At 39.5% G+C, this 26,654-nt stretch overlaps 1 protein-coding gene across 1 annotated transcript in view; it reads right to left on the reverse strand.

Annotated features, from left to right (window-relative positions):
- Positions 1-15,436: 15,436 nt before the first annotated feature.
- ZC3H6 (zinc finger CCCH-type containing 6) overlaps positions 15,437-26,654 on the reverse strand; it is a 62,735-nt gene continuing 51,517 nt past the window's right edge. The window contains exons 8-12 of the mRNA XM_021087025.2: positions 25,843-25,952; positions 24,774-25,027; positions 20,469-20,980; positions 19,587-19,820; positions 15,437-17,902 (exon numbers count right to left, since the gene is read on the reverse strand). Coding sequence (XP_020942684.1) covers positions 16,437-17,902; positions 19,587-19,820; positions 20,469-20,980; positions 24,774-25,027; positions 25,843-25,952 — 2,576 coding nt within the window. The 3' untranslated portion in view covers positions 15,437-16,436. The remainder of the gene's footprint in view (positions 17,903-19,586; positions 19,821-20,468; positions 20,981-24,773; positions 25,028-25,842; positions 25,953-26,654) is intronic.

The following is a 26,654-nucleotide window of genomic DNA, read 5'->3' on the forward strand; positions in this document are numbered from 1 at the left end:
TTTTTTTTTCTGTGCACCCCCTCATCTTCTCATATTCTGCCCTACAAACTATAGCCCTCTTGTGCTCCCTGGACTGCCAACTCTGTCTTCTCAGCCCCAGGAGACTGCTGGTTTCCTCCTGGATTCCCCCTCCTCGCACTGCAGCTTAGGAACTCTCCAGGAAATAAACTGGCTTAGCCTAAGGGCTCATCTTTTTGGTTTCTTCTCTGTTAAGAATCATTGTCTTATGGTGCCTGATGTCTAATATCTGAAGGCCATTGTTCTGTGCATTTCATTCAGTTGTTTAGCACCTTTAGATGGGATGTGGGTGTGAACCTAGTCTTTTTACTATATCTTGGCCAGCAGAAGTACTCACTCTCTCTTTTTGAACTACTTTCCCTCTGGCTCCTTTTTATTGGTAACATTCCCTGGACACTCCCCCTCCATTCACAACTAAGTTTCTACAAGTAACGATCTATCATTGCAGTTTTGTTTTATTACCATCAACCAATTTTAAAAAAAAGTCTTAGTTTTCTATCTTTTCCAACTCGTCAAGTAAAATGGGATCTTCTCAGAACTCAGTCTCTGAGTTCTTGACCCACCCAACTTCAATGACTACTCCCTTCTCGACACTCTCTGTTGGCTTCCTCTCTGCAGTTTTTGTTTTCCTCTTTTCTGTTTATGGCTCTGGATTCCTTTTGCTCTGGTCCACCTGCACTCTTATCTTTTACTGTTGCCATTTAAACTCCTCTAATTTGCAACTTTATTCACGTTTCCTTTTGGCTTCAAATCCTTCACTAAACTGACTGCATAAGAGACACAATCCAAAAGCCTTTGCAGGGCTGATCAGACTTGCCATGAATTACCTATGTTGTCTACTTCCAGGCCTCCAAGACAGACACACGGTTTCACTTAATTTCCACTTTGTGCATCCCCAAAAATTAAAAAATACCAAATGTATGAAACCTCAGTTATGTGTGAGCATGGGCTGATTAGTCACTAGTCCATCGAGATGTCTTATTTAAGGGGAAAGAGTGGGCGATTTTAGGTGAGATGGTCCTGAAGTAAGAACCAGATGCCTGTTAAAGTTCATTAATAGAAATCCCCACGGTTTATGGGCCCGGAGCGAGAAGAGATCTAGTCTTACAGGACTAGTAAGGAAAAGCCACTTGTAGATTCCTGAACAGAAATGTCTATTTCATACCTTCACGCTTTTGCTAATGTCCTGCTCTGGGCTCCAATAAACCTAGTAAATTTATATTTACCTTGCAGAGCTCAGCTCAACTGTACCCATTTCTTTCATTTTTCTTTTCTTTCTTCTTCTTCTTCTTCTTCTTTTTTTTTTTTCCTTTTTTTGCTTTTTAGGGCCACACACAAGGCATATGGAAGTTCCCAGGCTAGGGGCTGAATTGGAGCTACAGCTGCTGGCCTATGCCTCAGCCATAGCAACGCAGGATCTGAGCCGCGTCTGTGACCTACACCACAGCACACAGCAACGCCAGATCCTTAACCAACTCAGCAAGGCCAGGGATCAAACCCAAGTCCTAATGGATGCTAGCCAGATTAGTTAACCATTGAGCCACAATGGGAACTCCTCAGCTGTATCCATTTCTATGAGGCATTTCTTTAACCCCAGCACACACTTAACAACCCTCAATCAACAAGCCCCTCCTATGTGCTTTCTTTTCCTTCACCAATTTCTCCAAATTCTCAACATGATCTATAAGATACCATTTGATCTGGTTCCTGCCTCCTTCTCCACACTCAGTCTGTTCTCTCTTGCTCTGATCCAACCACACTAACTTTACATTATTTCCTCGTTATAGACGCCCTGCTTCAGGGTCTTTGCACAAGCTGCTTTTGCTCCCTGGAAAGTATTTCTTCCCTGCCCACTCAGCCTTCAGATTTCAGCTTAAACATCACTTTACAGGAAGTATTTCTTAATACCTCACACTAAATTATGTGCTCTCAGTGTATGCTGTCCTTTTCTTTTTAAAGCTCTTGTTACAATTTGTAAATGCATGCTAAGATTATATGATTTCCTCTCTAACCTCTACAAGACAGTGAGCACCACAAACATGAGATCTCCATCTTTTTTGCTTATCATTTCAGTTCTAAAACCTAGCATGAGCTTGCAGCATTCAGTGTTTGCTGAAGATGTATGTGGGATGAATGTTGGCACTCACTGCTTCATCTGTGAGAGTTGATTTAACATGGCCTCCAGATAGTGGTCAGACTTGACTGTTCTGCCTGCAAGAGGCTAAATCTAGTACAGGCCAGAGTTCTCTGCAAGAAAGGGAGGTCTCAGCTGTGTCCTTCTCCAAGTACCCTGTGTCTCAGCAGCCCTGAGAGGTGATACTCAGCACAGCCATAATTAGAAGCTAAACACATGTCAAGCCCTTCACCAATGGCAACTTCCACGCCCACCTGTTCAACTGCAGCTGAGTCCCCAGTGCCAAGACTGACAAAGAGTAGGGGCTCGAGGTATGCTGAATGAATAAATATCAAAGCACAGGTGGTTATTCACAGCTTTAAAGTTATTCATACTTTTCTTCAGGTATACTCTTACACATAGTACAGAAAGCTATGCTTAAGGAATCCCTATTTTTCTTGCCTAGCTAGTGAATAAATAGAAATATAATTAATTTTCAGTAGCAAGGTTCCAGATTTACAGAAACATGAGTGCCCTGTTTTCTCTACTTCAGGATGTTTCTTGGATATAAATTCTGGATTGGAAACAGGGCATGTGATGACCTCCATAGGCCCTAGGTACTCTCATTCCTAAAAATCCCACTTTAGGTATGAGAGCGTACTGAAGTGTACACATGTGTCATGTTAAGTGTGTGTGTGCCTGTGTGTGTATTATATACAAATATGGGTATATATAAATAAAGTATTTTTATTTCCATATTTATTAAGTATATCTATATTTATTAAACAGATTCCTATATTTGGCCATTAAATGTGTTTCTATATCTAATTATTAATTACAAACACTATGAAAATATTTAATAACTTTGCCTTCAAAATTATACATTTCATATTTACTTTTTTTTTTTTTGGTTTTTAGGACCATACTCGAGGCATATGGGGGTTCCCAGGCTAGGGGGCAAATTGGAGGTTTCCAGGCCTACACCACAGCCACAGCAACAGGGGAACCATTGCGACCTACACCACAGCTCACAACAACGCTGCATCCCAGACCCACTCAGCCGGGCCAGGGATGGAACCCGCATCCTCATGGATACCAGTGGGATTTGTTTTCATGTGGCTCGAAGGGAATTTCTCATCTTTTCCTTTTCTTATACTACTTTGAAACCATAATCCTTTTTCAGGTTGCCACCATTCCCTTTTTGAAAAGCCTGGGAGACCTGGGAGTGTGCACACCTCTATGGATTAAGGCCTTGGATGTGGAGTCCCCATCTGTCCCATCATGGTGAGTGTTGACGGAGCTCCCACTGAGGAGCAGGCCCTGTGTGAGGTCCTAGGGTGACAGAGGCAAATAGGAAGAGAGCTCACAGTTCCCCAGAGAAGACAAATTTGCAGCTCATTAGAATGGAAGGTGATTAATACTATGGGAGCCCACACAGAGAACAATTAGTCCTCTGCAGAAGTAACTGGGTCTGGACTATGGATCTAGCGGTGTGACAGCCAGAGTGGGTAAGGCTCTGGAAAAGGAGGAGCTGTGGCCTATGTCACAGCCACAGCAACACCAGATGGGAGCCACATCTGTGACCTATGACACAGCTTGTGGCAATGCCAGATCCTTAACCCACTGAGAAAGGCCAGGGATCAAACCTGTATCCTCACAGAGACAACACTGGGTCCTTAACCCACTGAGCCACAATGAGAACTCCCATAAACTTATTTATAATAGTGGTTTTTAAGTCCCTGTCTGCTAATTTCATCATGCTATACTTTCTTTATTTGTTTCTATCGACTTATTGTCTCCCATAAAAGACAATGTATTCCTGCTTCTTGTCATGACTACCAATGAGTAGGATGCAGGATATTACAGATCTGTGTTATTGAATATATGGATTTTACTATCTCACTTTAAAGAGTGTTGAGCTTTGTTCTGGCAAGCAGTAAAGTCAACTGTGGTTCAGTTTTATCCTTTTGAGGCTTATTTTTAGGATCTGTTACATCAGATAGTCTCTTCCTTAAAACTTCTGTTAAGTTGCAGTCTTTCTGGAGTCTCTACTGAGTACTCAAGTGATCAGGGAGAATTTCCCCTGTGACTGGAAGAAGCCTGAACAGTCCCCAGCCTTGGGAAGGTTCCTACAACACTAGAACTCACGACTCCCCAGCCACTCTTAACCCAACCTTGTGGAGTTTCACCCTATGAATTTACATTTTGATGCTCAACAAAGACAGAAGGAGACCCCTATACAGATCTCTGCAGTTCTGTTTCTGCTAGCTCTCCCCACTCCAGCTACCTCTACCTCCTACTTGCATCTTTGCCTCCATCTAGTGAGACTGCTGGGCACTGCCTGGGATCCTCCTCCCTGCTCTGTGGTCCAGGATGTCACAACAGGCAAAAAGTTGGGGTGATTGCAGGACTTCCTCAATTGTTTTTCTTCTCAAATATCAATGTCTTTCATGGCCTGTATTCCAATGCCTAACAGAGTAATTCTGTATATTCTGTTCAGTTTTCTAGTTGTTTAAGGTAGAAGGATAAATATAGTTCCTGTTACAACCAGAAGAAGATCTGTTTGGTAGTTTTCACTGGAAGGATATAGTCACTGCAGTAAAGAAGGATATAGTCACTAAACAGAAGAGAGATGCATGGAAAGCAAATCCTTAGGGAAAGGAGGACACAGATCAAGATTGGAAAGTGGGGAGGGAGGACAGGTAACTTCTCTAAAACAAAAATAAGGTAAAAATTGGTAAGACACAGAGGTATGGCTAGAGATCAAAAACAGAAGAGGGCAGGAAAAAGGAGTAGAAATAGAGGAAGGCCAGTCTTCCTCCTCCTCTCAACCCTAAATGCTGAAACTAGAACACTCAGGAATGTGTATGCTGAAGAGAAAGAAAACCCCATTCTTCTTCTACATTTCTTCACATTACCATGGGACTTAGTAGCCTCCTGAGATAGTTTACACTTAATTCACAAAAGAATATTAGGATGTTTCTCTTGACTTCCTACATATAACCCTGAACTAAACTGGCACCCCTGTCTTGATTATCTGGACCTAATAAGCCACTGGCACCAATCTGAAAACTAAACTAAACCATGGGGCATCTGCTATGTCAGCATCACACACACACACACACACACACACACACACTTAAACAAAAGATGGACACAGAGATCCAGAAACATATGTGTTTGGAACAAGAAATTTCATTCTTCAAATTAAATGGGTTATTTGACTGAGGAGACAACCAAGTCCAAGAGATGGGGTCTTGATATAATGCTAATAACTTAAGATTTCCAAATCAGTCTTAAAAAATGAAGGTAAACCTTTGTGAGGCTCTCTCACTGCTTCTTAGGTCAACTATGTTCAATATAGCTATACTTAAGTTTATACTCAGTTCATTAAATGAAACCACATTTTATTTTATTATTTTGTTTTTGCTTTTTAGGGCCCCACCTGCGGCATATGGAGGTTCCCAGGCTAGGGGTCCAATCGAAGCTGCTGCTGCTTCCAAATGGCAACTTCCAAAACCACATTTTAGGCTGTATTTATATACTTTATATTTCCTCTAGGGCTCATTGTAATTAATTTTTTTTTCTTTTTATGGCCACATTTGTGGCATATGGAAGTTCCCAGGCCAGGGGTTCAATCGAAGCTGCTGCTGCAGCCTATACCACAGCTATGGCGACAACACACCTAAGCTGCATCTGCAACCTACACTGCACCTTGTGGAAATGCTGGATCCTTAACCCACTGAGAAAGGCCAGGGGTCAAACCTGCATCTTTGAAGAGACAAGTCAAAAAGAAGGGTCCTTAACCTGCTGAGCCACAGTAGGAACTCCTGTAATTAATTTTCTATCTAACCTATCTTAAAATTATGCTTACTTGGTCTCACCCATGACACTCTCTTCCTTTCTGTATATACTGAAGAACTCTTCAGCAGTGCATTGCCACATGTTCGGGGTCTGCCTTCTTGGAAGTGGACAGCAGTAACTAAACTGCCAGTACCATGTAGCGGCACATGTACTGTCTCAGCAAACTGTGGGCTCTGTGTGAGAACCGCATACCCCATGGGACATCTGATGAACTCTCTCTGAGCCAGTGTTCAATGGAAATAGTGGACAAGGTCTCAGAGTAGACACTGACCTTCTGTTGCCCTGTTTGCTGTCATGAGCTCAGGTGTACCACAAAATCCAGGTGCTTGATGCAAAGTAGGCTGCTCTTCAGTGAGTGTCTCTTGAGCTGCAGATTTTAGCTCACACAACTCAGTATGTAAAGTTTTTTTTTGTTTGTTTGGTGTATATCCTATCTGGCCTTTCCCCTGAGCTTACACTCGGGAGATTAGCAGGAGAAAATTAGATATCCAAGCTGGTTTACAAACTTAGCAGGATTAAATCTCTCCTAAAATGGCATCTAAGTGTGTGTGTGGCAGGGATGCAGTAGGGGGTTGTTCACACATTTTTGGCTTTGGGGTAACGATAGTGAATCTCCTAGGTTTGTGCTGATCCTGGGGTGACCACTGGTTGAAATCCATTGTTCTAATCACTGTCCAGAACTCTTGCTGGCCCCACATGCTGTGTCTACACCTGGGTAAACTCTGACCCTTTCTTTGGCTTGGGAGGTGCTCCCAAGGAACTTAAAACAATTACCCTCACTGATTTTGCTTCTTCTTAGCTCCTAGTGACTGAAGACTCTTGGGGGACTCCTTCTTTGGCTTCTGCTCTGTGGTCACCATGTCTTACCACAGAGGGCACCCCTGGCATACAGTTTGAGAGAGCCCCAGGAGAATCAGGATACCTTGAGCAAATACTTTCATGTCAGCTTGGCTGCCCCACATCAGTGATGAGACCTCTGCATTGAAGTCTCCTCCCAGAATCTTAGGAATCAAAGCTCTTCGTTATCCCCAGGAAAACAATCTGGATTCATATCTGGTCAATTTCTTCTTCTCCTTTCCTCTTATGCTTTTCCTTAAAATTCTCCAGGGACAGAGAGAATAAGGCTTCTTTCCTCCACCCCATTTCTTTTTTGTTTGTCTCTCTTTTAAGTAAAACCCTAGTCATTAATATATTAAAGAGAGGATAAAGGAACTTAGAGAATTATTTCAAACCAGTTATGATATTGCTGTAAAATCCCATTTTTGCATGTCAAAACTGAATATTACCTTCATTCTCTTTGTGTTCCTTGTAACAAGCCATAATGGTCTCTTCTTCTCTTTCACTCTACTCTCCCATCTGGATGGATGTCACGAGCCAATGAAGCAATAGTTTGCAAAATCCGAAAGATGAAAGAGAAAGTCCATTAATAATTTTTCAAATGACACACCATTTAATTACTGTTCCTGATGCTACTTAGAGGGAGGAGGAAGATATCATGGATATAGAGAGGCCTGGCCCACTTTTGGATAAAGTGCTTCTAAGGATAGCTAAATACACTTAGGGATCCTCAAGACTTCTGCCAGGTTACATGCCTGCAAGATCAATGGGAACATGTGCTTGTCTTTAGTTATGGCTAGTAAGTCCTATATCGCAATTCTGCTTTGCTTTTATAGGAACACTTTGCTCTTTTTGCTTTCTTGGATGCCATCTATATGACAGTGGTGACCACATTTCACTGCTCCAATTCCAGCTTCAATAGCTGATTGATTTACTGTCTTTGAGATCTGAGAACATGACCACTCTTCATTCTTTGCTACTCATTAGGTACTCTACATACTCAGTGTATAGTAGAAGATAACTGCAAGTATGTGAGAGTCTTTCCAAAGCTTTTCTAAGTTGAAATTAATCTGCTCAGTCAATAAATATTTACTGACCATCAACAATATGAAAAAGCAACCTATAGAATGGAAAAAATATTTGTAAACCACCTAGCTGATAAGGAGTTAATATCCAAAATACATGAAGAACTCATGCAACTGAATAGCAAAAATCAAACAAACAAAAAACCTGATTAAAATATGGGCAGAGGATCTGAATAAACACTTTTCCAAAGAAGACATACAGATGGCCAACAGGTATATGATAAGGTGCCCGACATCACTAATCATCAGAGAAATGCAAATCTAAACTCATACCTGTCATAATGGCTATTATGAAAAAGACAAGAAATAACAAGTATTGGTAAAAATGTGAAGAAAAGGGCATCCTTGTACACTGATGGTGGGAATGTAAATTGGTGCAACTATTATGGAAAGCAATATGGAGGTTCCTCAAAAAATTAAAAATAGAACCATCACATAATCCAGTAATTCCACTTCTGAAAGAAACATAAAAAACTCGAAAAGGGATATTGCACCTTGATGTTCATTGCAACATTATTTGCAACTGCTGGGACAGAGAAGCAACCTAAGTGTTCTTGACATATGTATGGGTGGATAAAGAAAATGTGGTATATAATGCCTAATGTGAAATAGTATTCAGCCATGAAAAGAAAGGAATCCCACTATTTGTGACAACACGGATGAACCCTGAGGGCATTATGTTAAGTGAGATAAGTCAAATAAAGACAAATACTGAATGATCTCATATATGTGTTATATAAAAAACAAAAAGCCAAACTTGATCTAGAAAACAGATTGGCAATTGCCAGAGGGAGGCTGGCTGGGGAGGGGGGCAGGCACAAAAAGAATGAAGGCGGTCAAAAAGTACCAACTTCCAGTTATAAAATAAATAAGTTGTGGGACTGTAACATACAGCATGGTGACTACAGTTAATAACACTCTATTGTATATTTGAAAGTTGCTGAGAGTAGATTAAACATTTGCAACTATGTGCAGTAATGGATTTTAGGTAGACTTACTCTGGTGATCATTTTGCAATGTATACATAAATCAAATCATTATGTCGTACACCTGAAGCTAACAGAATGTTACATGTTAATTATATCTCAAAAATATTTATTGAGTACTTTATTGATGGATTGTCCAAAAATTTACTGCAGTAAAAAAAAGTAACCTGCATGTTCGTCTCAGGGTGAATATTTAATTAGACCCTGAGTGCATTGCCCAGCACCAAATTAGCATGCATTGAGGTTTTACTGTAATTATCATAAACAATTTTAGGCTCTGAAAGATCAGGCAGACAGATGTGCCATCGTGGAGGATGAAATCAAAGGGGCAGCATCAATGTGAGGATGTTAGAGAGGGGCAGCCTTTGATTTGAAAGAATTATGTAACACCATACTTCTTTTTTGTTCCTTATAAGTTTCTAAAATATAACCCAATCATTTGATATTTGCCAAAAAGCATTGAGACTTCACTCACTTTGCTGTACATCTTATTTTAAAAGCAGTCCATCTCATACATCTCTATAACTCAAAACTTAATAGTACACGCTAAGTGCTCAAATAATTTTTCTCAACTATGTGATGAATCCTCATTTTGTCCCTAAGGGAGGAAAGTGATGCTCAGTGAAGTCCTAAATTCCCCCATGCTACACTGCTAAGGAGAGAGTGCACCAGGATCAGACCAGGCGAGTTTCTCAAGGAAGAAGTTTCAGACAATCTGAGTTGCTTCATAATTAAATCCAATAGTCTGCCAGGTTCCCTTATTTGAGACAGTGTGTCTTTGGCCATTAAACATATTAGAACAGGGAATTGGCACTGTGGCGCAGAAGTTTAAGGATCTGGCATTGCCACAGTTGCTGCAGCTGTGGCTCTGATTCAATCCCTTGCCCTGGGAATTTGTATATGCCACAGGTGCGGCTGAAAAAAAAATGCAGAAGCCAGGAAACATCTTTTTTTTTTTTTGCTTTTTTTAAAGGCCATACCCATGGCATATGGTATGGAAGTTCCCAGGCTATGGGTCGAATCGGAGCTGCAGCTGCCGGCCTATACCAGCACAGCAACGTACGTTCTGAGCCATGTCTGTGACCTACATACACCAGAGCTCATGGAAACGCCGGACCCTTAACCCACCAAGCAAAACCAGGGATCAAACTCACATCCTCATGGATACTAGTTGGCTTTTTTACCGCTGAGCCATGGCAGGAACTCCCAAGAGAAAACATCTTTTAATAATGTTTACTGACCTCTGAGGGAAGCATAACTAGCCACTTCTTTGTTGCTCCTGATCTTAAAAGGAAGAATGACCAGTTGCTCTCTGAGGGCTTTTCCTGCAATGAGATCCTATTTTGACTTGAAAGAGTTTTTTCTTTACACTTAAGCAGCACATTTGCTAGCAACCTCTCAGATTCAGATCTTTTAACAGAAAATGAATTCAAGCTAATGTAAGAGATACTTCCTTACAGAGCATAGGGCCTTCAATGCTGTTCATCTTTGTGTTAAGTGAGGCACCACCTCTGCCCCAAGGATAGACTGAAGGACAGCACACTGCTCTCACCTTTCAGGAAGGCCTGGGGGGGCTCCATTTACAAGCTCTCATATGAGTACACACCTCCCCTATATTCTGTCTTTTAAAGATTTGTTAAAGCAAAGCAATGCACTTCCAGACAGATATCATTAGAAACATTTTTATTTAAAGTCAGATAATAGAAAGATGTCACAGAAAAAAATCTACAGAAATTTGCAAAAACAGAATGCAACCTTGGAAAAGTTATTAGTAAATGAGAATGAAAAAAAGATATTCCTCATTTTACTAAGTGCTTTGATAGTCCTTGTGCAGAATAATTTATCAATTCAGCAAAGTATACCCCTTGATGATATCTTTTGAACAGATAGTAGATTAATAATTTAGTTAATTTATGAAACTGGTATAAAACCCTCCAAAGTGAAACAGTCAAGGCAGCATTTCCCCAACATTTTAGCTACAACTTGGGGAACTGAAATAATAACAGAGGAAGTTAAAAATATACCACCTCATAATGAATAGGTTTAATCTCTACTGCAGCCCACAGACAGTGCTTATAAATCTGATAGAAAATGGGCGACCACAGATCTAGACATAGCATTCCCCTCTCCAAACACACAAACACATGCATCCACTACATCCTAGGACACAGGTGCCATCAACGCCCTTACCATGTATAGGCATGGCAGCCCTAGGCTGAAAACAAAATGACCTGGGCCTTGGAACCCTGCATCTCTGCTGAGCCCTTTCTGAATGGGGGAGCCATGGCTTTAAGGGTCAGATATGTAAAATTTTCTTAACTTTGGCAAGTAAGTATAAAGATTTCTTGATTGTCATTTTGAAAGGAAATATCATTCTACCTCATGAAAAGATATTCTCCTATCTTATTTGACTTCTTTCTCAAACATTTGGAGGGCAAATTTCCATAAAATAGAGGTACACTAAAACCTCTCACCTGTAATAATAGTTAATTATTTTTCACCTTCTCTACTTTTAATGTATAGTCCAGCATTGACAACAAACCCCACGATCTTGCTCATAATGGAAGTTTGGGAATAACATGGCTAATTTAAAAAAAACTGGGCCTTTATATATTTAATTCTTTCACAATAAACTATGTGTCAGATCCCTGACAAAATAATATAAGGGAGTGTAAATTTCACCAGTCCTCTCAACCTTAATGCCCTCATAGAGGCCTTTAAATCAGTAGAGTAATGTGCGTTTTATTTCTCATTTGGAAATTAGAAATGCTAAATGTTATGTTGATGTTAACCTAAAGTCCTTTCTTAGGTCTGTACCCTTCCCAAGAAAAGCAAGTTAATTTGGATTTTGTTACAACTGGCAGATACTGCTGATAAATGACAAACTCAAAAACATAGCCTCAGCAATGCAGCCATAGGTAAGATACTGAAACTGGTTCTGCAAATCACATTAAGCTACTTGGGGAAAGGGCATTACATAAATGCTAAATCATAACACACAAGTCAGGAAAATAGTTTTAAATACTCAGATCCTATTTGGTTACATTTTGTCAAAGCTTAAATGTCCTAAACTAAGCCTTATTTATTAAACTAATTAAGTTTACTACTGACTACTAAATTTTGAAGATAATATTATCAAGTGCTGCCAAACCATTTCTGAGGAGATAATTACAATTCTTCATTTTAGAAATTCTCAGAAAGCCCAATTACTGAAAGTTGCAGGGGCCCCATCTGCGGACTGCTTGACCGTACACCATCCCTCCGAGGTATAGCCTTTAGCAGAGGCAACCCTCTGAGGTGTAGCCCTCAGCCTAGAAGGGTGAACTCAGGGACCACATCCCTACCATGAGACTCTGTGTTGTGCAAATGGGAAGATACTGACAAAACCTCACAGCCAGGTCCATAGGAACTTCCAAACTTCAAGTTGCCATAAACTAAAGGAAAATAATACCTTGACTAAGCAAATGGTCACTAAGAAAGCCCTCAATATCACATGCTTGCACATAGATTAAGAGGTGAGAGTAAACATCGCTGTTGTTTCTAAGAGCCAGTGGCCCCTATATTGACTGAGTTGGCCACTTCGCCCACACCACACATGCTATGATTTAAGCAAACCCGTCAAGAAACATGGACTGTCGTAGGATTTTTACCCTCCATCTATCTGTATCTAATACCAAAACGGGCAGAATTCAGATCTTGAACAGACACTACAAGTCTATATAGCTTTAACTAGGAAAGTCCTGTGTCTCACTGATACACAAAATATTCAAGGAAATTGCTAATTTGATGGATTAATAGTCTCTGAAACAACTTCTAAGGCAATTCTACTGTGTCTTAAAAGTGTATCATCTACAACTTCATAAAATTGGAATTCCTGTTGTGGCTCAGCAGGTTACAAAACAGACCAGTATCCCAGAGGATGCGGGCTCCATCCCTGGCCTGGTGTTGCCCTGAGCTGTGGTGTAGGTTGCAGATGTGACTCAGATCCCATGACGACGCTGTGGCTGTGGTGTAGGCCTGCAGCTGCAGCTCCGATTCGACCCCTAGCCTGGGAACTTCCATATGCCACAGCTGGGGCCCTTAAAAAAAAATTTTTTTTTTAATTTAAAATAAATAAAACTTCACAAAATAGGTGAACCACACAAACTATCTCATGTTATTTTGGAATCTGTACAATTTAACCCAGTGGGAATGTAAAGATTATGTTTGTGAAAGTTACAAAGCAATTTTATATTTACAAATATTTTAATAAATCATTCACTCCTTACATCAAATCTGTGAAGTCAAAATTATACCCATTTCACAGTTAATAAATTGACATAAAACACCTATAAATCAATTCAGAACAAGAATACGGACTCAATGTCTTAAAGTCTCCAGCCCTCATAAGTTCTCCTTTACTACCTCTCTCTCTTCTGATTAATTCAGCAAAATGGCTTCTATGAACACTCAAAGAGGATTTCTTTATTCATCAACTATTCTTCCATCTTAAAATAAGTACCAAGGAAAATTACTAAAGTCCTATGGCAAGCTAAAAACAAACAGAAACCTAGGCAAACGTTTTACAATTAGGCTGCTTTGGCTGCAACCTAATTCTAGGGTTTGGCACATGCATCTGGGCAACACGGAGGGTCTGTACAGAAACAGACCTAATTGCTGAGGCAGGGTTTGAAAACACTTGGTTCAAACATTTGGTTCACTTTCAAGATTCAGAATGAGGTCCTTACTGGGAAAGTTCTAGAAGTAGGATTTGGGAGCAAACTAAATAAGACTGGGAAAGCAGGTAGTTGCTCAGTCTAATATCTCAATTCAACACCCTAATATATCCCATTATAGTCACCTCAAAGGGAACATGCATAAAATTCTCACAAACCAGTGTGAATAGTTAAATTACATTTCAATCAATGAGTCTAAAACAGACAGAAGTTATTTCTCTAATCTGTAAATGTTTGGCTCTGAGAAAAGAGACATAATGTACTTTTCAGTGTAACAGTGTAAATCAACTTAAATGACTTCTAAAAACACCAATTCACCTTAAAGAGGAACTTATTAACTGGAGGAATTGGCTACTTAGTAGATTTTGGTAAGAAAATATGAAAAAGAAGAATATTAAAATAATCCAGGATGGTAGGATATAATATCTCTTAAAGCAAAGTTATCTCAATTAAAAAGCATCACGAATAAAAAATAATTATTTCAACCATAAAACAAAATTTCATAAATATACATTGTTGAATTTGAAGGTAAAGTCAAACTTTCTTGTCAAAAAGGCTCCAGAATACTAGCTGATGTAATAGGGGCTCAACAGTACTAAGTAAATGAACATTATAATTTGTATTAATGATTTAAATTTTTAAAAAAATTTTTGGCCATGATTTGTAGAAGTTCCTGGGCCAGGGACTGAACCTTCCCCACAGCAGTGACCCAAGCTGCTGCAACGACAACGCCAAATCCTTAACATCACAAGAGAACTCCGTATTAATGATTTTTAAACCTTACTTTTAAACTAATCTTTTAATATCTTAGTAAAAAAAAAAGATCTGTTAAGAATCTGGAAAAAATTTTGGTTCCATTTTGCTCTTTAATAAGTCAAATTATCCTTGTTGTATGATGTTTTAAATGTTAACAGCATTATCTATAACATTTATAAAATACAAGGGCAAATTCAAAATTTGCTAAAATTTGCAATTTAATTACTAAAATTCAGCAATTTTACCAATTTTATCCAGATAAAATATTATTCTTAGGAATATAAGTGTGTATGTATATATATATTTTTTTTTCCCCGCCAGTCTTATCCATGTTATTGACTTTTCAGTTAACAATAAAATTCATTTGGACAGTAAATAAAAAAATACTTTCTACTGTGGCTTTAAACTGCATCTTTAATCCCAAAAAATGTTATCCAGAACCATTTTAGACAACAACATAACTAAAGTATAAATAGTAGTAACTCACATTCCCTTGAACAACTGTCCTTCCACTTAGAACACAATGAACTTCTTAGGTGGGCAGGCAGAGCTCTTATTCACTTAACTGCAACCTCATTTAAGGAGGGAAACAGAGCAAAAAATAGTACAAAGAAGGGAATAGAAAGGAGATACATTAGTATTAAACAATATGCTGTATGAGTGCTATGTTTCCAAAGAAATATGTTGCTGTATACTTTAAAATCACTTCTGAAGAACTGATATCCTCTACTTTCATTATCTCTTGTAATGAAATGCTCTTTTTCAAGTTACTTACTGGGAGTGTTACCAGTAAACACTGTCACAGACCTTTAGTTCAAGATATTAATATAGACACTTACCCTGAAACTAAGTGTAATACTTAGTTGTAGTTATACATATTATATGTATAAAATAAGTAGGGCCATTATTGTTCATGTATTGCAAGAAATAAACAAGAATGAATGAAAATTATTTTCTCATAAAAATACAATTTCTAATCAACTTTAGAGGTTTCCAAACTAAGAGGACATTAAATACATTAAAACATCAGGCAGTTTCCTCTGTTACAGAATGCCAGTCACGTGAGATCTGAAAGAGAGTCTTTATTGGTTGCTGTATACAGTTGACTATACCATTTCTCTGTTTCCTTGGTATTTAAGAAAAAATATAGAGCCTGGACATTTAAAACATTATCAATGCAACAGTCACTACAGATTCTCACTGGATCTTTTAAAATTTTGTTAAAAATTGCCAAAGTCATGATGAATACAATTATTGCAGCTACATCATTTGAAAAAGTAATATAAATTACGCTGCTAAAGACAAAAAAACATTGAAACACAGACAGCATAGTATAACACAGCAGTAACTTATAACTATTTAATACGAAAAATTAAATTTAAAAAGTCGTGTTAGAGAACTTGGGGATTTTTCACTTTAGCAAAACATTCTATTTATGTATCTCCAACATCTATGATACAGTATAACCATAAAATACTTTGAAAAGATATGACATCCAAATGCTTCATTTACACAAATAATATTGCCAGTACTAATAAAAATGATGACTTTAAACATGAACTTCTCTGCTGTGATTTTAAAAATGTTTTCTTCATTTTACATTTTAGCTAATAGTTAGCATTACATGTTAATCAGTTCTGTGTTGACAAATAGAGGATCCTAGTCAAAATACTGTTTCTCAAAAGTAATGTACATTATATTGCTTGAAACTAATAACAGTATAAAAGTGATAATCATTTCTCTAAACACTGATTATGAAAGACAACTGGCATATATTCAGGCAGAGTGTTGAGTTCATGATGGTTTATTTACAATAAAAGTACTTTTAATGACGCTAACATGATATATAGGTTTCTATGTCAGTTACTACAGTCTCTTAAAGTTATAAAAATATTATATAAAATACCACAGGCTTTAGAGGATATAACTTCATGTGGTTCTGGTACTAGCAGCTGAAAAGTGTTTATAATTTAAAAATAAATAAACTATAGAGGTAAACCAGTTACAAAACAGCAGAGGACTGCATCACAAGAGTGAAAAGAACTGCTTAGTTACACAACAGCTAACAAAATGGTGAAGCAGTTGGATCAAAAGTTTTAAAAACCTCTTTCAGAGATTTGTCATCTGTTTCTCTACTGGGATCATTTTCTGGGGTGGGGCTCACCTGTCCCGGCTGCCGTGACTGCCTTGGATCGCTGTACTGGGGTCTAATTAAGCCTGTTAATGCCTGAATTGGAAGACTGTGCACTGCTGGGACCTGAACCATATCGGAACTCCTGGGAACATCTGCCTGTGGGTCAGCTGGCCCATCAACAGTGACGTCCACGTTTGGAGCGATTTTCTGTGGCAGGGTTGCTTCTTCGGGAGAAGGGTCATTTTTGTCACTACTTTCTAAACCGCCACTTTTTTTCTGGTTCTCTGTGTTTTCTGATGCTAGCTCTGATGTAGATGATGAACCACATTCCCTAGAGTCATACAAACTAATACCACTAAGAACTGAACTTGGAGTTCCTGGGGGAAGGCCAGCTGAAGATGAGAGTTTAGGGGCATATGGAGGCAAAGCCCCAGGACCAGAATTACTAGGTACTGCCCCTAAGGGTTGTGATGAGCCAGTGTTTGATCTGGCTAAATGAGGGGCACCCTTGGATGAATGGGAATCCTTCATAACTGCTTGATGAGACTCAGTATTATGCAGTCTGTGAAGTCTAGGATCAAAATTTTTTTGCAGCCTAGGATCGCCTAATTTACTTCCTGAGCTATGTAAGTCTCCAAATTGCTCTAGGTAGCCTTCTCTGTTTGTTGGGTTAATTTTGGCTTTGGCTGCTAATTTTGAATCAATGGTCACTGTGTTCTGATGATCGCTTTTTGTATTCCACAACCTACTGAGCCTCTGGTCAGCTATAAGAGGGGGCAGAGGTAAATTGATTGAAGATACTGGGTCAGGTTTAGGTAAAGGGACTGGAAGTAGGTCTTCTGGAGCCCACACGATGTGTTTAGCAAAGTTGGGTTTGGTTAGGACAATATCCATTTTAATGTGACTAAATTGTCTCAGTTGTGACCTTGGATCCTGGAGCATTATCCCAGGGGAAGAATCCAAAGGTATTAAGAAAGCTTTTTCTCTCAGTTCTCTTTCTGTATCTTCATCATCATCATCTCCTCTTTTGTCTTTGACATTAGGGCCAGTATTTCCATGATGTAAATCAAACTTTGCTCCACCAGTGGAAGAGCCTACCTGACCACTTCCATTCCCTCTTAATTTCCTGGGATCCCACACAAGTCTAAGATCCAGTGGGGCAGACTCAGAAGATTTTCTAATGTCTTGCCTTGAGATAGTCCTAAGTCTAGGGTCGACAACTTGGTTTCCTTTCATTTTCTCTTTAGCAAGTCTTGGATCAGTAGGAGGGCTGAGTTCTGTGGAAGGTTGTTGATTCCGTAAAGTTTCTGTTTGTTTCTGCAATGTTTTCAGTATTGACTTTACACTGCTTCCTTCTTCCTCTTCACTACTGGAATACCAGTTTACAGTATCATCTAAATGTAGAAAAAAGGAATGGAACATTCATATTTGGCTTTAATTAAGATTAAAAAAAGCATACTATTTCTGAAATAAGAACAGTCTAACTTCAAGAAAATGCAACATAGAAATGCCAGAGTTTCAACACTGGAACAAGATAAGACGTGGTATAAGAATTATCAATCTAGTCATTTTACCCTACAAATAAAGAGGTGTGATGTTAGAATATGTGCAATGCTCTTCCAGTCAGAGAAAAGGCTGGACCTTTCATTCCAACTGGCCAAAGGGAATCAGAAGAAAGTGGTAAGACAGGGTTGGAGAAGAGAAAATACTCTTCGAAAGGAATACCCAAATTTTTTGACTCTCTTTAAATCAAGCAACCCTTAAACATCATAGCTCTGGATTTATAAAGAAAACAGATAATAGTTAAGAGCTTTCTATCAAAGGACAAATAAAATTTATAAAGGCAATAAAAGTTGTAAAACTGAACACACACACAAAAACATAGCTGTTCCAGACGTTTTCTGACACTCATAACACATTAACAATCATATAATATCACAGCATAAGATTTTATATCTACAAAAGTTTTAATTTTCTTATGTATGAAGTCATAAAGCTTTGTAAGTCTTTAAAGAAAAGACTACCATTAAAATGGTTGTTTCTTAAAATTAACACCTACAGAGTACATATAAACTGTACAGGAAATTAGCTTATTAGGAATCCCTCATTTCCCCGTCATGCTAAATAAGTAGTTAATATTATCTTCTTTGAAAATGTAACACTGTCTATATAATAGCTTATAGCTACCTAGTGTTACTGATTTTTACATAGTTATTCATAAATTTTATGCTTAAGAATGAAAAACACATCAATTTTGTAATTCATAAGACTGGATGATTTAAATTTTTCTCCCCTTAACTGAATTAGCTAATTGCCATACATTTATCAATATAAAAAATACTAAAGTAGACTTAGTGTCTCCATGTAATCTTTTATATCAAAAATATTCCTTGGAGTTCCCGTTGTGGCGCAGTGGCTAACGAATCTGACTAGGAATCATGAGGTTGTGGGTTTGATCCCTGGCCTCACTCAGTGGGTTAAGGATCCGGCGTTGCTGTGAGCTATGATGTAGGTCACAGACGCAGCTCAGATCTGATGTTGCTGTGGCTCTGACATAGGCCGGCAGCAACAGCTCCAATTAGACCCCTAGCCTGGGAACCTCCGTATGCTGTGGCTGCGGCCCTAGAAAGGACAAAAGACAAATATATATATATATATATATATATTCCTTAGTAATATAGCAGAACCTTAAGTATACAGCCTATTCCCATAAAAGTTTGTCTAAAAACTGAATCATTTTAACTTGGGTTAGGAGGCAAAACTCTTGAACTGGAAGGTATCTTGTTCTATTTCTTTTCTTCCAAAAAAATAAAAAGGTTTAATAGCAAGTCTGTTCTCCTAGACCACACACTTCAGCTTCAGATCTCTTCATTGCTTCAGTCAAATCCTTTGCAATTCATTACTAATGCATCAGTGGCACTGGAAAACACAATCAATCCCAAGAAGAGAGGAGCTAAGAGGTAAATTGGAAATAGGATAGTTCAGAGGAACTCATTTTTCAAATTTTAACTTATTCAAGACCACTTCAGTAACTGAGTGATCCAGATAGGTAAGATGCTATCGTAACACCCAACACACCTTCTTCCTTGCTTGGTGCCCTTGGAGGCTGAGTGCTGCCTGGTTCTTCATCTTCTGGGTATTTCTGAGTGAGTCTGACAAAAAGAGCTCTCTGCACTGCAGGGAGGAGGCCTGGAGCAGGCAGGGGGGCATGGCCTGTCACACTACTGATGCAGTCAGAAGCACTGCCACGGTGAGGTGAGTCTTGAACAATGGGAGGCTGATGCTGGGCAAATTCACTATGCCACGTCCCATCTAAGTATGTAACATGGAAAGAAACAGAAGCTGATTTAGCACAAAACCCCACTAGAGAGCACCACTGTGATTTATAAGAAACTGAATAATTACAAGTATTATTGAGTTAAAATAACAGTTAAATTGGATTATCAAATTATTATGTGATTGTATTTTTATTTTTATTTTCCCACTGTACAGCAAGGGGATCAGGTTGATTGTATTTTTATTATTCAAAGTTATTACAACTATTCCATTAAACTTATTTATTTATTTTCTCTTTAGAGCCGAACCTGTGGCATATGGAAGTTCCCAGGCTAGGGGCCAAATTGGAGCTGCAGCTGCTGGCCTTATGCCACAGCCACAGCAATGCCAGATCTGAGCCACATCTGTAACCTACACTGCAGTTTGGGGACAATGTTGGATCCTTTAACCCACTGAGCAAGACCAGGGATCGAACCTGCATGTTCATGGATACTAGTCAGATTCGTAACCCGCTGAGCCACAACAGGAACTCCTATTTCATTAAATTTAAAACATATTTAATGTTTCAATTTTACTATATTTTACTTTGATTTAAAACATACATTCTGTTCATGCTTTTAATGAAAACTAGGACTCCACAAATATTTTAAATTAGAAATGAGTTATTTCAAAGGGTAAACTTACCACCAGAGTGACTGGGTGACTGAAAATTATGTACAGCATGCTGTGCATAGTAATTGTCGTAAAACTCAGCTGGGTTTTGAAGGGACTCATAACTGGTATTAAGCTGCCTTTCACCAGGACTTTGCAGGTGTGATGAACCTGGAGAACAGGGATCCTCTCTAGGTACTTTCATCATGTGTTCTGGAAAGCCCAGGCAATGGTAAGTGCCACTCATACTTGGTGGTACCAAATGTGTATCCGGTTGAGCAAGTACTCCTGCTTGATTGTGAGGACCTACAATTCCAGGTTGACCAGGTGGCAAAGGTGGGCTCTGTGGCACTGGTAGACCAGGCGGTCCTGCACATGGATGATGTCCAGGGGAGCCTGGGTGCATCACAGGACTACTGTGTCCTTGAGACATATTAGGTCCGTGAACTGGACTTGACCCAGAACTATAGATATGCTGAGGATGTGGGCTGCCTTCCTGAAACTGTGGTCCTGGTGGTGAGGCACTGTTATAAAATGCTGGTGGCCTGTAAACAAAAGAATAATATTTCTTAGTTCAAAGAAAAGAGGCGAAGGAGAATGTTACATTTCCAAATAGATACTGCTTAAATGTTCTACAGTATCAGAATAGAAAACTTTTTCTGGCGGCACCTATGGCATGTAGAAGTTCCCAGGTCAGGGACTGAACCTGTGCCACAGCAGCTACCTGGGCTGCTGCAGTAACGACACCAGATCCCACTGAGCCTCCTTGCAGCATATGGAGTTCCTGAGCCATGGATCAGATCCTAGCTGCAGTCACAACTTACACCACAGCTGTGGCAACCCCGGATTGTTTAACCCACTGTGAGGGGTTGGGATGGAACCTGAGTCCTGGCACTGCAGGGACACTGCTGATCCTGTTGCATCACAGTGGGAACTCCAAAAACTGTATTTTTAACAAGTAATTTATTCTATATCATCTATGAAACACCAGCGTATGTATGTTACTTTCATTTTAGCTCAGTTTTCTTTTTTTTTTTTTTTTTTTTTGTCTTTTTTGTCTTTGTTGTTGTTGCTTGGGCCGCTCCCGCGGCATATGGAGGTTCCCAGGCTAGGGGTTGAATTGGAGCTGTAGCCACCAGCCTACGCCAGAGCCACAGCAACGCGGGATCTGAGCCGCGTCTGCAACCTACACCACAGCTCACGGCAACGCCGGATCGTTAACCCACTGAGCAAGGGCAGGGACCGAACCCGCAACCTCATGGTTCCTAGTCGGATTCGTTAACCACTGCGCCACGACGGGAATTCCATTTTAGCTCAGTTTTCTTAAGTGCTGCTTGCTATCATCTGTTCTAAAATTTACTCATTATTGATAGTTTGAAAAATACAAAGATGAGATTCACCACTAGTTCCACGACCCAGAGATAAAGTTTTTAGTTGATTCTCTTCTAATCCATTTTCTAGGTATACACCTTTTTAATAACAAAATTAGAATTATACTACAGGAGTTCCCATCATGGCTCAGTGGTAATGAACCTGACTAGGATCCATAAGGATGGAGGTTATATCCCTGGCCTCGCTCAATGGGTTAAGGACCTGGCGTTGCCTTGAGCTATAGCGTAGGTCACAGATGTGGCTTGGATCCCGAGCTGCACAGACTGGCAGGTGTAGCTCCAACTGGACCCCTAGCTTGGGAACTGCCATATGCTGAGGGTGCAACACTAAAAAGAAAAAATACATATACTATATAAACATAAACTTTTATTACAGGAGTTCCCATCGTGGTGCAGTGGTTAACGAATCCGACTAGGAACCATGAGGTTGCAGGTTTGATCCCTGGCCTAGCTCAGTGGGCTAACGATCCGGCGTTGCTGTGAGCTGTGGTGTAGGTTGCAGACGCGGCTCGGATCCCGCGTTGCTGTGGCCCTGGCATAGGCCGGTGGCTACAGCTCCAATTTGACCCCTAGCCTGGGAACCTCCATATGCCGAGGGAGCGGCCCAAGAAATAGCAAAAAAAAGACAGAAGAAAAAAAAAAGACAAAAAAAACTTTTGTTACAATATCTAATTGGTTATTGCTTGCATATAAAAAAATTTTAGTTTTTGAATGTTGCTCTTCTTTCTGGACATCTTACAAATTTAATTATACCTGGCCCTCCATATTTGCAGGTTCCACATCTGTGGATTCAACCAACTGCAGGTCGAAAATATTCAAAAAGAAAAATTCCAGAAAGTTACAGAGAGCAAAACTTGATTTTGCCGCATGCCAGCAACTATTTACATAGCATCAGCTTTGTATTTAACAACTATTTACACAGGATTTGTATTATATTAAGTAATATAAGTAATCTAAAGATGATGTAAAGTATATGGGAATATGTATGAAAGTCATACACTAATGTTTAACCATTTTATATAAAGGTTTGAGCATCTATGGATTTTGATATCCATAGATTTCCTGGAACCAATCCTCCTCAGACACCAGGAACAACTGCATGACTTACAATAGTCTTTGTCAGTTGATTCCTCTGGGTTTACTAAGCGAAACTGCCCAAATAATGAGTCCGCCACTCTATTTTTAATCTTTATATCTATTGTATCTTCCCCTTTTTGTATCGACTAGGATATAATCTACAATATTTAGCAAATAGTGGACATACTTATCTTCTTGACTTTAATAATTTAAGGGCCACATTTGCAGCATATGGAAGTTCCCAGGATAGGGGTCCAATCAGAACTTCAGCTGCCAGCCTACACCACAGCCATAGCCACATGGGATCCAAGCCGAATCTGTGACCTATACCATATTTCAAGCAATGCTGGATCCTTAACCCACTGAGCAAGGCCTGGAATCGAACCTGCATCCTCATGGATACAGGTCGGGTTTTTAACCCACTAAGCCACAAATGGAACTCCCAGAAATAATTTTTAATGGTTTACATTAATTGCGATGTTTGCTATAGATTTCTTTTTTCCTTGTCTTCTGTCTTTTTAGGGCTGCACCCGTTGCATATGGAGGTTCCCAGGCTAGGGGTCTAATCGGAGCTGTTGCCTCCAGCCTACGCCAGAACCACAGCAATGCCAGATCCCAGCTGCGTCTGTGAGCTACACCACAGCTCACGGCAATGCCAGATTCTTAACCACTGAGCAAGGCCAGGGATCAAACCCGTAACCTCATGGTTCCTAGTCAGATTTGTTTCTGCTGCACCACGACGGGAACTCCATTGTGATGTTTGCTATAGATTTCTTATTTCTCACTTGCTGAGATCTCATTGCTCCCCTAAGTGTTCAGGGTTAAAAGAATAAATGGGACTTAGAGCCCAGGTGCACAGACCTGGGAAATGCAGGAAAGGACTGGAATGGTGGTGCTGGAAAATGCAGACCTGGATCCAGTTTACCTAGAGATTTTCCTCTACTAGCCCAAAGAGATACTTCTCTAAAAGAATAAATATACCCACAATTTGAAGGTATTATCAATGATAATGCCACCTCATAACAAGGAGGGAGGGATGCCAGTTCCATCGCCTGGCAGTGCTCTTCCGGGTTAACACGTGTTGAGAGGTTTCTGAAGCTGCATTAAAGACCCTAGAGGGAGTTCCCGTCGTGGCTCAGTGGTTAACAAATCCGACTAGGAACCATGAGGTTGCAGGTTTGATCCCTGGCCTAGCTCAGTGGGTCAAGAATCTGGCGCTGCCACGAGCTGTGGCATAGGTTGCAGGCGAGACTCGGATCTGGAGTTGCTGTGGCTGTGGTGTAGGCTGGCGACTAAAGCTCCAATTAGACCCCTAGTCTGGGAACCTCCATATGCCACGGGTGTAGCTCTAGAAAAGAAAAAAAAAAAAAAAAAAAAAAAAAAAAGAGACTCTAGAGAAAAGCACTGATGGTGGGTGGCAGAGGGTGGGGACAAAAGGAAGTGCGAAATAGCAACTGGTATACATGTCAGATGTCTGCTTCTCTACCTAAGTTTAATTATATAATTGACATGAATACAAGTTAGTTTCTTTCTTTTTTTTTTTTTTTTTTTTTTTGTCTTTTTGCCATTTCTTGGGCCGCTCCCACGGCATATGGAAGTTCCCAGGCTAGGGGTCTAATTGGAGCTGAAGCCGCTGGCCTACACCAGGGCCACAGCAACACGGGATCCGAGCAGCGTCTGCAACCTACACCACAGCTCACGGCAACGCCGGATCGTTAACCCACTGAGCAAGGGCAGGGATCGAACCCTCAACCTCATGGTTCCTAGTTGGATTCGTTAACCACTGCACCACGATGGGAACTCCCCAAGTTAGTTTCTTAATAAGAACGTTTACAGGGGAATGCTACCATTTTTGAAAAATTTAACTTACTTCTTCCCAATTTTCTGTGCTAAATCCACAGTAGGTTTTACAACTATTTCAAAAAGAGATGGAATTTTCTTGAAATCATCAGAGAGATCTGCCTGAAAATCATCTTCAGGATCAGAAAAGGGAAAGTGCTCAGGTGGGGTTGGCAGAAGCCCAACTCCGGGTGGTGGTTTGGGAAGAGGAGTTATGCCACGCTTTCTAAGTTCTTCTAATTCTCTTTCATCTTCATTTGCATGTTCTTCCTCAGTATTCAACACCTAAAAATAATCAGCAAAGATCACTATTTCCAAACAAGCTTTCTTCCTCACATTCAAAACCATGAAGACTTGAGTAAACTAGAAGTGTTAATAGAAAAATATAATACCGAAGTTGAAATAGATCAGAAAGAGCTAATTTTTTATAAAGAACATGAAGTTCCAAGAGGTAAAGGATATTGCACAAAGTAAATCAGTTTTTTTAAAAGTTCAGATGTGTGGTTACCAGAGGCAGTGTGTGGTGGAAGGAGGAACTGGAAAAAGGTACAAACTCAAGTTATACAATAAATAAGTACTAGGGACATAATGTACAACGTGGTAAACATAATGAACCCTGCATAAACTATACATGAAAGTTGTTAAGAGAGTAAATGCTAAGAGTTCTCATCACATTTTTATTTAATTTTGTTATCTGTATGAGATGATGGATGTTAAACTTATTGCAGAAACCATTTTATGATGTATGTAAGTCAAATCATCATGCTGTACGCCTTATACAGTACTATATGCCAGTCTATCTCAATTAAATTGTAAATAAATAAACTGAATCTGAACAAAAGTTCAACTGAGAATAAAATTTATGAAGGACTGGATGAAAAAATTAGCTTTTTTAATGGTAGAACAACAAGAACAAAACATTCTTAATTCTTAGTTCAATATTCCTGTTTTTCTAACACATTAAGAGAATAAAACATAAATTAACAAGTCTTTGATTTTTCAACAGAGTTTTATAAAATATGATTTCTAAAACATGATTCAAGTCAAATGAATCTGTGGAAAGACCTAATAAATAAGAAAGATACAAAAATATAACTTACTTTGTCCAAAAGCTTCTTTGTTTCTTTAGTCAGGTCATCATGTGAAAATTTACAGTTGTCTCCTTGATAACATTTTGCTCCACTATGATAGAACTTGCATGGAAATTCATGTAAATAAAAACATTAAGGAATCGACCAAGTAAAATCAAACTTTTTTGTTGGTCTTTTTAGGGCTGCACCCATGGCATATGTAAGTTCCCAGGCTAGGGGTCAACTTGGAGCTGCAGCTGCTGACCTATTCCACAGCCACAGCAACACAGGATTGTGACCCACATCACAACTCATAGCAACATCAGATCCTTAACCCACCGAGCGAGGCCAGGGTTCAAACCCTCGTCCTCATGAATTCTACCACTGAGCCACAATGGGAATTTCTCTCATATTTTTAAACCTAAAAAACACAACTGCTGAGTCAATAAGGCGTTATTACCATACATTATACTAAATTTTCTATAATCACATCAAATAATTTATTTAATTTTTAATATATATATTTTTTCTTTTTGGCTGCTCCTCAGCACACGAAGCTCCCAGGCCAGGGATCAGATCTGAGGCAAAGTTGTGATCATGCTGCAGCTATGGCAAAGCCAGATACTTTAACCCACTGTGCTGGGCTGGGGACTGAACCTGTGTCCTGGCACTGCAGAGACACCGCTGATCCCTTTACGCCACAGCAAGAACTCCTGGTTTTTAATTTTAAGATTAAATATTTTGGGAGTTCCCATCATGACTCAGTGGTTCATGAATCCGACTAGAAACCATGAGGACACGGGTTTGGCCTCTGGCCTCGCTCAGCGGGTTAAGGATCTGGC

Source organism: Sus scrofa, chromosome 3, assembly GCF_054392235.1.
Source record: "Sus scrofa isolate SSC_HxYL_T2T_F1_AM1 chromosome 3, Sscrofa_HxYL_maternal_Yorkshire_Landrace_v2.0, whole genome shotgun sequence".
NCBI lineage: Eukaryota > Metazoa > Chordata > Mammalia > Artiodactyla > Suidae > Sus > Sus scrofa.